The sequence below is a fragment of the Lepisma saccharinum genome, chromosome 30 (genome assembly GCF_977018435.1).
Source record: "Lepisma saccharinum chromosome 30, izLepSacc3.1, whole genome shotgun sequence".
Taxonomy (NCBI): domain Eukaryota; kingdom Metazoa; phylum Arthropoda; class Insecta; order Zygentoma; family Lepismatidae; genus Lepisma; species Lepisma saccharinum.
This window is the reverse complement of record NC_139258.1, coordinates 9,936,770-9,950,030: the sequence shown is the minus strand read 5'-3', so window position 1 is coordinate 9,950,030 and position 13,261 is coordinate 9,936,770. Positions and strand designations below refer to the sequence as shown.

At 36.8% G+C, this 13,261-nt stretch overlaps 1 protein-coding gene across 1 annotated transcript in view; it reads left to right on the top strand.

Moving 5' to 3' along the window:
• The window catches only part of Nmd3 (60S ribosomal export protein NMD3), a 53,232-nt gene extending 40,389 nt beyond the window's left edge, over positions 1-12,843 (top strand). The window contains exons 9-11 of the mRNA XM_083115628.1: positions 102-217; positions 7,562-7,741; positions 12,609-12,843. Coding sequence (XP_082971754.1) covers positions 102-217; positions 7,562-7,741; positions 12,609-12,801 — 489 coding nt within the window. The 3' untranslated portion in view covers positions 12,802-12,843. The remainder of the gene's footprint in view (positions 1-101; positions 218-7,561; positions 7,742-12,608) is intronic.
• Positions 12,844-13,261: the final 418 nt, after the last annotated feature.

Genomic DNA, 13,261 nt, shown 5'->3' with positions numbered 1-13,261 from the left:
CACATAAACCTCATCCATTATTGAATTCAGTTTACCACTAAATATTAAAAAGTAATATGTTATCTTGTGAGTATATTGACACAGGAGCTTTCTTTTCACAGCATGTTGTTGCTGATGTGTGGGTGGTGAAAGCAGCAGATCTCGGAGTGTCAGACAACACAATCCACACACGCTCACACCTTGGATATATTCTGAAGCCTGGAGATTCAGTTCTAGGGTGAGTGTTGATGTTCTAAAACTGGTCAGTGAGAAATGGACAGATATTTCTCATCCATTTCTTTTGCCGTTAGGGATACAAGTAGTGGGCTTTTCTGAAAACCCTCAAGTGTAAATCTCACTTCCACGTAGTGCAACCTGAATCACTAACAAGTGTCTGGTAAGCGGACTCACAGCCGATATAATTTTCTGTGGGGCTTGTAGTAATAGCATTTTGGCTATTTTTGTTACAGTACAGTAAATTTAAATTGTTACATACAAGACCCTCACAATAGGAAGGGTGTATGGACCAAAAGTCAGTTCGGAGGAACATCCATTCAAAATTCTGCTATAGGTTTTTCCTCATTGCACGTAGAGGTGTATGCGCCAACTGCGGCATTCATTGTTGTACTAGTGTTTTTTTTTTAAGGACAGTTGTTTCAACCTGTTATTTATTTTTTATTAATTTGTATGTTGCGTTTAGTATTACACTGTATTCTATAAGTAGTTCGGTGCTAATAGTGTATTTAAGCGACAACTAGGAACTAGTTAGAATAATGGTAAGAATAATACAAGTTACCATAACTACCGTATTTACGCGTGTATAATGCGCACTTTTTTTCAAAATTTTTGCCCTTCAAAACTGTGGTGCGTATTATGCACGGAATAATTCGGACAGCCAAAATGAAATCACGCATTTTTTTTTCACTATGTCACTGCGTATAACATGTATATATCTACAGATTGCCTTTCTTTAGCAATAATAATTTTAAAAAATAACTTTTTAATGCGAAATGACCGTTTTCCATGAGTTGTCACTTAGTAATGGAAAGTTTTGCGACATCGAGAAAAGCAGCACCCGTTCTGGCGGCATTCAAGCACGCGCCTACCGTCACACGGGAGACGTATCAAGCGGTATTTTTTGCGGGAGAAATAACTTCCACAAAAATTGTTTTCGCCTTAGACATGGTCATGAACAGAGATAGAGCGAAAAATACGTTTTTTACACTCGTTCCCTTCAGAAGCACTCTACCGCTCGCAAGTGGGTCTGATCTAAAAATAAACACCAGACCACGCTTCAGTTATATCCAATAGCACTTGACCTCTGCCCTCCCCTCCCCCAAGCGTACCAATGTTACCCGCAGCCGACGGCTGCTACCCAACATGCCAGGCTTGTTTTGCCATTGTGATTTCGTTTGCTCTTGGATACATGAGAAGAGATCGAATATGCTTGGATGTTATTTTAAATCGACTTTGTAGCGTACAACTTCCGGTAATCGCTTTCATTCAAAACATATTCTTTGTTCCCTGTAACACTTCATAAAGAAGTGAAACTGTTATAGATAATCAAAGCCATATAGGCCAACTAAAGATCGTCAACACTCTTAATGCATTTTCATCCAGGTTTCCGCAAAAGTTCACTTCGATCTTACTTGCATCATAACTCTCGTTTACCACTTTCTACATTTTCATGACTGTGCCGATGTCCTAATATTTGCCAAAAGTGTTCCGTTGGCAGAGTGACTTCTCCCTCTTCTTGTGTGCGCACACAGGCTGATTACAGGCAAGGTGGAAGTGGACCGCTCTTTCTTTCCTTTGACTTCTAAAATGGTCAACCAGTTCTGGATGCATTCTTGAAAATGAACAAAAACCATAGGACAAGTATAAAAAAAATATTAAAAAAATGCCCCCCTACCCAGCTTTCTCCGCCACTGGTCTGCACGGCAATGTAATAATTGCAGAATTCAGGTCCTATTTTTTTTCTTCTTTTAATGCTATTGTATTGAAATATTGCCCGTATTATTGTCTGTTGCAAGGTAAAACGTAAAGAAAGGGTTTATTCTTTCTTCTTCACACAGCTGATAAAAGTTCAGCCTTCGACAGCTGCATTATCTTTGAAATACGGAGGATTTTCCCTGACCACCTGTTGCTCGAACTTCCAGCTGGTCGCCTTGTTTTTACGCTGCAACTGGCGCCAGTGTTTTGTCTAGCGTCTGCGAAGTTGTCGCTTGTGGATAACAGCAATGACTCATCCAGCGCGAAGGCAAGTCATTGTTTTGTATCTCGCAAAGCTGTTTTGATTTGACGATAACGAAATTCGATCTTCAGAAAGAAAAAGAAGAGTTAAAACAACTTCATGTTCTGCACCTTTATCTTCAGAACCTCAATGTGCAAGCTGCGAACGATTTTTAAAAAAATGCTCAATGTATAAGCTGACACCGATTATCGTCGATTAACGTGAGAGTAAATAAAGATCTCCCATTTTGATATCTGATAATGCGCAGGTTTCATAAAGCTTGTTTTGAGTTCATTTTATGCTTTTGGGCTAATCGGGACTAAATATGCAATTTCACTTTAGTGAAATCTAATTCCAAACCAAAATGATTATCGAGTGTGACACTGTTCACTGTGTCTTAGAATACGCATTGGGTGCAAATAGATCGCAAGTTGCCCGTTTCCTTTTTCAGGCTGGCTTACAATGCAAGTCGAGGAAGAGGAAGGACTGCTCCCTGGAATGGGGGGAGGGGGTGAATTAGAAGTTGGTCGAAGGAAGGAAAATGACATTTTTACGACGTATTTTACACAGCCGAACCAAAACGAAATTTACACCCCCTTTTTTTTGTGCCTAGAAAGGTGAGATTTTCTGAGAGATCTTATCTTACCAGTTCATCTTGTAACAGACAATGCTCTAGTAGACCCGTATTAAATCCAACATTCATTCTGCCCGATTATCTCCTAATAATTGTTTTTGGTGAAAATTCCAATAACAACCCCTTCGATATAACTACCTTTTTCCTGGGAACTATGAAAGGTCGTTGTATCGAGAGTTGACTGTAACAAATATGAAGGTAAAATAATTACGTCAACACTTACCAAATAGAAATAATTACTGTATATTTACTGCACTATTGCGGCTTGACTCACGTAAATAAATAAATAACGTTTACACTTAATTCACTCCCAGTTACTAATACAAGCAGTCTGAAATGTCCTAACTTCCATCCATCTTGTTCGATATTCCCGTTACCTTAAAACTTTTGATCATCATTTCAAGGGAGATGGAGTTCCATGCCTCACGAACCCATTCACAAACAATCGGCAGCGACGCACGTTTCACCCTCCCGCTTGATGCGAGTTCATGCTGCCTTAATGTCATCCATCTATTGTAAGCATCACACACTGCGACCTTGAACGGGTGGTTGATAACTGCTCCCTCCTCTCCTATGAAAAGCCCAGCATCTGGAAGTTCAAGGTCGCGTGGTGAATGCATCAGCTACGAAAGCAAGGAAAATATCGTTTTTATGATCTACTGATTAATTTTAAATGAAATACGTAAATGTTAGTCCGACGCTAAGAAAGCCATTTCTGGAACCTGAATTGTACTGCGCATTATATACGAGATATATTTTTTTGTTGCTTTTCCCCATCAAAAACAAGGGTGCGTATTATACACGCACGCGCATTATACATGCGTAAATACGGTATACCATTTTATTACAGTGGAAGAAAAATTTCCTGTTTCGGAGAACAAGTGTTATATATTATACGGTATGGGTTAAGTTATCTGGGGAAACTATTTTTGTAACGTGTCCGGCCAAGCAGTATCTGTCAGACACTGCATTGTTTTAAATGGATCTTGCCCTTCTAATGCGAGATTTTTATGTTTCATCGCTGTGGAAACAATCGAGTAACATTATATTTTACCTAATCATAATTGTTATGTCCATAATTCTTGTATTCATCATCATCATCGTAATTGCATGTTGTTGTAATTTTTGCAGAATAGTATATGAAACATATTAGGAAATTGTTTTATTTGCTCCTATATTTTTCATTTTTTCTATTTTAGCGTTAATAATATTTTTATGTGATGTCTTATTATTAATACACATTCAAGTAGACTTCTTTACATATCAATTGCACACTGTGTCCGACAGACACTGCTTGCCCGTTTACGTAAATGAAATGGAAAATATTTTTTTTACACCTGACTTTCTTTATCAAACAAAGTCAAATATTGTGAAAGAAGAAAAAAGAGAGAAACAAACAAAGTCAAAAAATATCATGTTCGCAGAAAGTATTGTTTGGAGTATGTGACAAAAAATATAAGCAACAGTGTCTGATAGACACTGGTTGCCCAGTTAAGGGTTAAGAAAGTTTGATTTTAGGGACATATCACTTTAGTTTTCAACACTAGCAGGTCAAAATTTTGTCAGCAGGCGCAAGCAACATGTACGTGACTCTTGGCGACACGCTGCTCACACGGCACTTGACTTCCTACTGCACAGTGCAAGGCGCATACACCGTTCCTATTCTCAGAGTTTTTCCACCGTCTCTACGGTGCGTACAGTTGCACACCATGCCTTATCAATAGCAATGTCCCTCTTTACCGACCCGTATTGACCATGCATAATATCTAGGATGGAAGAGTGCATTTCAGAGTGTATGCAACTCAAATATCAAAAACAAGCATGTTGGCGCATACGCCCTTCCTGTTCTCAGGGCCTTGTATGTACTGGGATTTGATAAAATTGAGGGGCACCCAAAAGTCAACCTCACTTCCACATAGTGCACCCTGGACTAAAGACTAGCTAGGCTCTGGCGACTGGCACTATGGCCAGTATAATTCTCTGTGTTGTCCTGTGTTTTGTCCTTGTGTGTGCTGAGTGCCCGTTTACAGCCTCAGCTTTTAACGGAAGTCAGAAGATTTTAAGATTTTTAGTTATGCAACATTAGAGTTGTTATTTGTAATGATAAGGGGCTGGCCCCTATAAAACGTAAATAGCCTAAGTGCTGACGCACCCAAAATTTTAAATTCAAATTCAGAAAAAAAATTCAATTGATAAAATTGAATATCTGGAAATCTAAAATTGTATTGAGTTGTAGTTTTCACTTCCCTTCTTAAGAATTACATTCTTGTATGGGTGAAGTTTTGTAAAAATATTAAACGAAGCAATGTGGCCATTTCCCATCCAGGATGAAGTCTGAACCATTAATTTTTATGTGCATTAATAATTAAAGCAAGTCTAAATCTCTTGTTAAAGTACAGCTTAAGTTTTCACCTTAACCGGCCGTGTGGTAGGGGTTTTTCATTGAATAAAAATATATATTTTCTTAATTTCCAATTTAATACCAGCTGAGTTAATTAAATATGGTGGAAATTCGTTAATATGTCAAATTCATAAATTAATTTGTTTAATATGAAATAAAGAAGAAATCCCACAACAGTGGGAAGAATCCATAATTGTTCCTGTGTTTAAAAGAGGTGATAAAATGAACTGCAATAATTTCCGTGGAATTTCTCTACTCTGAACAACATATAAAATATTGTCTAACATTCTTTTAGCAAGACTAAACCCATATGCTAATGAATTTATAGGTGATTATCTATTAAACGTAACAGATCAAATTTTTCCCATCAGACACACTTGAGACAAAGTAGGAATATAATCAAAATGTCCATCAGCATATGATTCGGTCAAAAGAGATAAATTATATAATATATTAGTAGAGTTTGGAATACCTAAGAAGCTTGTTAGTATGATAAAAGTATGCACCAGTGAAACAGAAAGTAAAATTCGTGTGGGTATTATTATGTGTGACAAATTTACAATTCATGATGGGTTAAAACAAGGAGATGCATTGTCTCCATTGCTCTTTAATTTTGCCTTAGAATATGCTGTTAGGAAGGTAAAAGAAACTAAAGAGGGACTAAAATTAAATGGTATGACTCAGTTGTTAGCATATGCCGATGATGTAGACTTATTAGGGGATGATATAGATACAATTAAGAATAATGCTCAAATATTTTTCAAAACTGCTAAAGAGATAGGTTTGGAAGTTAACAAAGAGAAAACTAAATATATGCTTACAGGCCGAAACCAAGTGTTAGGTAATAATCAAAATCTAATTATTGATAACAACTCGTTTGAACCAGTTTCCAAATTGAAATACTTAGGAGTAATATTAACAAATGAAAAGTATATTAAAGAGGAAATAAAAAGTAGGCTTAATTCAGGAAATGCATGTTACTTCTCTCTTCATAAAATTTTGTCTTCTCGTTTAATATCTAAGAAACTAAAAGTTAAAATATACAAAACAGTAATTTTGCCTGTAGTATTATATGGATGTGAAACTTGGTCCCTTACATTGAAAGAGGAACATAAATTGAGAGTATTTGAAAATAAGATCCTTAGGAAAATCTTTGGATCTAAAAGGGATGAGGAGACAGGTGAGTGGAGAAGGTTACATAATTTAAAACTACATAATTTGTATTCATGTCCAGATATTATTAGAATAATTAAATCAAGAAAACTTAGGTGGGCAGGCCATGTGGCACGAATGGGAGAGGAAAGAGGAGTTTACAGGATTCTTGTTGGGAAACCCGATGGTAAGAGACCTGTCGGAAGGCCAAGACGAAGATGGAGGGATAATGTTGAGATGGACGTAAAGGAAATCTGTAGGGATGGAAAAGAGTATATAGATCTTGCTCAAGATAGGGAAAGATGGAAGGCCTGTGTTGCTGCAGCCATGAACCTTCGCATTCAAGATGGCTAGATAGTTAGTGAGTTTTTTCTTCTTAATTTCCAACTATACCTAAATAGGGGTCGATGAAATAAATGTTAAGTAAAAAGGAAAAAGTGAAGAAAACTGAATGAAAGGTCAAGAATCTTGGATTTGTTATTTTGGTGAACACCCTGTGCATCCTGTCCATGTATGTTTGTGATTCTTATCACTAGGGCCACATACTTACGGTAAATAAAACATCAAGATTTCAATACATAAACAGGTCACATTTCAGTGTACAAAATAGCATTTTGATGAATGTAACTCTAAATTTGATTTAGAAACTAAGCTTATTACACAAAATAAACCTATCACTTCTAACAGCGAATTTATGTTGTTAAGTTTATTCCTGTGTAATGGAGTCAATTTTGGCTTTTCAATTTTTTACAGTAGAATTAATCAAGTTTCCATGAATTTGCAGATTAACTGATGGACTCCTAAATTTCAGATAACTTTTTAGTAAGCTGTACACTATTTTTAGTAAATTATAAAAATTCACAAAACACTTTTTTGTTGCTATAATCAGTATTTAATGATGTATGCAAGCAATTCCATGTGATATAACTTTGTATGTGAAGTAATTCTGTTAATACGCGTAACAGTATTCAGTTCAGTGTTTGTCATATTCACTATAATTTTGGAATATAAATTACATGTGTAGTACAGTATATTATGAATTACGTGAAAAGATTTTGTGGTCCCATGATATTCTTATGAAGAGTTTTTAGTGCAGTTTGAATCGATTTACATCAATCAAATTGGAAATGCAAGTATAATTGTTTTAATGTTTTTGTTGTAGATATTCTTTGGCTGACAGCAACGCAAATGATGACAACTTTGACAAGCTGGACCAAGACCACGTGCCAGACGTGATCCTCGTGAAGAAGCATTATGCAGACGCATCGGCCCGCAGGAGGCAGAGGAACTGGAAGCTCAAGCATCTCAATGAACAGAACTCAGACTTGGGAACTAATAACAGGTAGGAAATTAGGAATCGTAGCATTATGGTGATGTCATTTGAGTGAATGTTCTGGGACATTCACCTCAGTTAGACTGGAATTTGCATTTGAAACTTACATAACTGTTCTCTTCAGGGAACAGAACATAATAGTGAGGGGCAGATATGAAATTATTGCCAATGCTGAAAAGTACAGATATAAAATTTACTGCTAGTAACTAGAGCCCGGAACTATATTATAACGTATTTTCTATTTGGCATTGTATCGAATACTGAGGTGAGACCTTGACATATCTGATGAAATGAGCCGATAAGACTTATTTTGAAATATTTTATCAATTTAACATTTTTACAACATATTTCTTCAATTTTCTTCTAATAAGACATATTTCTGTATAATTTTGTAATTGTGTTGCATATAATAGGTTATTTTAAAATTTATTCTGTGTGCCTTTAGTGCAAAGGATAGTTAATATTATCGATGGCAGGATAAGGAAATTACGGACAAAAATATGAAGAGCAAATGCCGTCTTTCAATCCAACTGTAGGTCTTTTCTACTCTTACGGCGGGCACTCTACATGCTGGCAAAGGAAGTGGGGAGCAGGTATTTTTCCGCAGACCAACCAGACAGCAGCGGTGGCGCCGAGAATTAAGACGTCGAGGGGAGGAAGTTATGTCCCCACCTCATTCTACAGGCTGCTGTGTTTCTTATCGTGCTGGTTTGGTTGCTTTCCCGCTCCCCACTTCCCTTACCAGGATGTAGAGCGCCCGCTGTAAGATGGGTAAAGACCTCTAGTACAGAACAATAATACCCTACATTTTTTATGCCGCCAACAACTAATAGTCAATTCATAATTTATGATGTGTGCGACTTACTCACTTTTATATAGATTAATTCGTATTTTCAATAAATTAATCAAAAATACAAAACTTTTGTACTTACGTGTAGGGAGTAGCTATTATTTCAAACAACGTTTTGGAAACAACTGTTCCCTTGTTCAGGTTCTTTTTCTAGGCTAGCAACAGTCAGCACGGGAAGTGAACAAGCAGACATCTTTTTAACGTTTTAATTGTATAAACAGAGCATTCCCTGACATTCCCTACGAGACACTGCGGCAAGCGGCCCGACGTCAGCGCTTGTCTTTACCGGTGAACGGGTCCACGACTGCTTTTTTCGCTCTCCCTGCCTTCGCTCTCTTTCCCTTTCTGTTGACGTTGCAGACTGATGCCAGTATAATCCTCCCTCGGAAGTTGTGTTGTGTCATGTCCGTGTGTTGAAGATTGTGGCTTAATATGGCACCACAAAAGTTTACATTGCATCAAAGGATTTATCTTGCCGAGTGTTACTTCGGAAAGAGGAATTGTGGAGAAGTGCGACGACGTTTTGCTACGAAATTTCCTGGTGTTCCCGTTCCACATAGGACCAACCTCGTAAAAAAGTTGAGTAACAGGGTCAGTTCTGAATAAAAGTGGAAAGAAAAATGGGGTAATTAAAAAATAAAGTATACAAAGACAATCCGCACACCATCCGTGAGTTAAAAGACAGTATTGTACGAGAAATCCGGAGAATTACAGTAGACGAACTTGCACGTGTAAATGACAATTTCCTTCGGAAATGCCAGGAATGTGTTGCAGCAGAGGGACATCATTTTCAACACCTTCTGTAGTCAAGGTTACTACACAATATGGAAACTGTAATTTTAATAGCAGACTCTAGCGACTGTCGTGGACCCCGTTCACCTGGAAATACAAGCGCAGACGCCGGGCCGCTTGCTGCCGAGTCTCGTAGCGAATGTCAGGGAATGGCTCTGTAGGTTTTTAGATCGAGAAGTTTTTGCAGCTGTGGTTTTAAATAAATGAGGGAACATGGGGGTAGTAAAGGTTTTAGAGAAATTTTCCAAATTCTGCCTTCACCTAAAATGTACCGTTTCCTTTTTTCCTGATGTTTGAGATTATTTGACGTGGCTGTGATATATTTCTGGTAGCCGAGAAAAAGAACCTGAAGAAGGGAACAGTTGTTCTCGAAACGTCTTTTGAAATAATAGATACCCGCTACATGTAAGTACAAAAGTTTTGTATTTTTGATTAATTTATTGAAAATACGAATTAATCTAACTAATGGTCGTGCAAATATTATAGAGGTAAAATAATCTCAGTCATTGTTGTGCAGGCACGAGAATCAATGGGCAGGAAGTAAACAAGTTTCATTGTTGTAATTTATTTACCTTTTTTTTCTCTTCTCATAACAATGAGTCAAAAGCGGAAATAAAATACATCTCTCTTTCTCCAAGCACCTGTGCAAAACTTTTGTAAGTGGGCCAATCCATGACAAAGTGATCCTACCATGTCACAAAGTAAAAATAGTCCAAATTCTATTTAAACAGCATTAAACTTAAGCCTTGGCTTAGTGCAGGACACTAAATAGTTATTAATTTGATATTTACATGTCCTTGAATGGCTTTAAGAAGTGGAAAATGTGATAAAGGTTGTCTTTTTACATTAAGACTTGAGTGTATAAGCAATGCTCAATAAATTTGTAATTTTCACAAACAAATTTGGTTATTATTAAAATTTATGAATTGGGGAGGTTCTTTTCCTCTTTGATATTGTTCAGTTACAGTATTAGGTGAGTAATATGGTATTAAGTGGAGGTTAATTAATGAGGTATTCACATAGGTCACACCTGGAGCTTTGAGTGGTCAAACCCGGAACTTTTTTAAAAAATTTATAACAGTAAAAATAAAAATGTTTTTGCTGGAATAAAAGACATGAGATGAAAGGTTATAATCTAAATTTTTCACCAAAAAATAATAATGGATAAAAAAGATGTAAAAATTCAGTTTTCAAGTTGTGTGGTGGTAGGTGAAGCTTTTACCACCATGTGAGTCACACCATGAACACCTGTTATTCTTGAATTGCCCAAAAACAACATTGTTCACAGAGTTCACTCTTCAGGACAGTAACAACGTCATCATTCTGAAACAATAATGATGATATGGATGAGCTCAGTGTATTTGTTCACAAAATATTTAGATTTGAAGCGTGTGATTGTCACACCCAGAACTCATGGATTGGGCCAAGTGCTGGAACAGAAATGTATTTCGTGTAACTTGTTCTGGAAAAAATTTGTAGACTTTTTTTTAATTATATATACTTAAAATCTCCCTAAAATGTACGTGTATTGATTGCTGTCACAATATGAGATATGTGTATTGTGGAACGGAAATGATATTGAGTGTAACATGTTCGGACAAATTTTGTAGGCTGTTTTTCAGTGTAGTTAAAATCTACCTAAAATGTTGTTTTACCAGAGCTGTCAATTATGCTTTAGTTTTCACAAAGGTGTAAATCTGACATAATAGTAAATTAAACTTAGGGGGCCTCCCAGGTAGCGCAGTGGCAGCATTGTCGCCTTCTAATCGAGGGGTCCCGGGTTCGATACCCGGTGGAGGGACATAGTGGTTCAGATCCCAGTTTAAACTGTAGGTCCAGTCCCGATTAGCCATACTGTGCATAAAGTGGACTTAAAACACCAACTCAATCAATCTATTAAACTTAGGATAATTGCAGTGAACCTCAGGATATTTCCAGTAATTTCCCCCCTACATTATACGGTTAAAGGGATTCTGATTGTTGGCTTGACTGGGAATATTTCTGCATTTTCCGACATATTTTTGATTTTTTATGACATATTTGCAATTTTATGACATAATTACATACATATTTTACAGTTTTGTGGGACATAAAGTCCGGGGCCCTAGTCATAACTAACGACCAAACAAGAGAAATTATGCAAACAGCTCATTAAGAGGCAAAGCCTGCCAAACTCCTTTTCGTTCTTGGTCAGTTGACTGTCAAGACCTGAGTCTGTTATTATTTTTTTCAAGACATTCCCCAGTTATCCTGATGATACTGTAAACACTCAACATTTTGGAGCTCAACCAGGAATCAAGGCTCGCAGTGTGGCTGCGGTCTTAGTCGTCATGCTTTGAACTCCGGCTACGGGACATGCACAGGTTCAAGTCTCCTGGGGGAAATGTAATAACTTTCCAAAAAAAGACCTAAAAATATTAAAAAAAGGACGTATAAATGTGATCCAAATTGATTAATAACTTCAGTTTTAGTTACATATTTAATGTATATGGTCATATACACCGTGCTGAAAGCTTCAAAACAAGAGAAACTTGCCACTTACAGCGCGACCTTCCAGACAAGTTACGGTTAAAGGACATTGTACCGTACTTGCTTCAGTCGTCCAAAAGTATATTTATTTATTTCTTTTTCTTATTTCTTTACTACAGAAAGGATGTTTAAGAGGTGATGAACTGATGATGATTCGAATTGAGAATGGGCAGTAAAAACGTAGTCGAAAGAAGGTGAAGTTGCAAAAAAAAGTCGTTAAGACCTAAAAAAAAGGCTAAAAAAGGACCAATAAGCCAAAAAAATGCCGAAAAAGGCAAAAAAGGACAAATAAAACCCAACTTTTTCTGGCCTACAATGACCCAAAATGAACATATATTATGTTGGGCCTCGTCTTCGGACACTAGGAACAAAAAGGATATTTCCTCAACTTCCGACCCCTAGTAATCACTATTCTCTTGATTTTAGCCTATGTAAGGGACTTGTGTCCTCCCACCATAGTGAGGAAGCAGCGTAATCCAGTTACAGAAACCTACAATCACTGGGGGTTCATTGTGCTGACCACACATTACCTCATAACTGGTCAGAAGATCTCAGAATATGAATAATAATAAGTTGTGTACAATAGGTAATATGTATTTATCAAATCATAATCATCACCAAGTGAGTACGTATGTGGTGTTAGATTTCCCTTTGCTGTAGCCATTGGTATTTTGACTGTTCTGATGATCGTTTCCTCTTTCCTAGTGAATACAATGAGTTCCTGGAGGAGCTCGAGGAAGACCCAGTCATCAGGCAGAATGTGAACATCTACAAGGACAACCGCAACGTGACCGTGGACAGGAGTGACGTGGATGACGGAGGAGCCTTTCCTCGCATCTCATTGGCTGAGATGTTGGATGACCTCCATCTGGATGATGTTGAAATGACGGAACAGTGATGTGCACATTTCAGTTTATACTGTACAGTTTATTTAACTGTATTTGTTGAATAAACATATGATTTTTCTAATCTGTTTTCATTAATTTACATGTGGTTTGCTGTTATTATAGGCAGATACTTTTGGTAAATAAAAAAGCTAAATTTCCGCACAAACCAGAGTCAATCTCGGGTTAAAAAGTGGTAAATATAATAAAATTTCGGTGTTATAGCTGTGTAAAATCGGATCAAAAACAGTATATAAAATGGTTTTGTTTTAAAATAGTAACTATAATTCTAAATTTGATTTAGGAACTGCGCACTTATTACACAAAATAAATATATCCCTTCGAATAGCACATTTATGTAGTTACCAGAGTATTAAGTTTATTCCTGTAAAAAGGGGTCCATTTTTTCTTCTCAAATAATGAAAGCAGAATTTATTTATCTAATTCGAACTTCAAAAAGTGTCGCATCAGTAA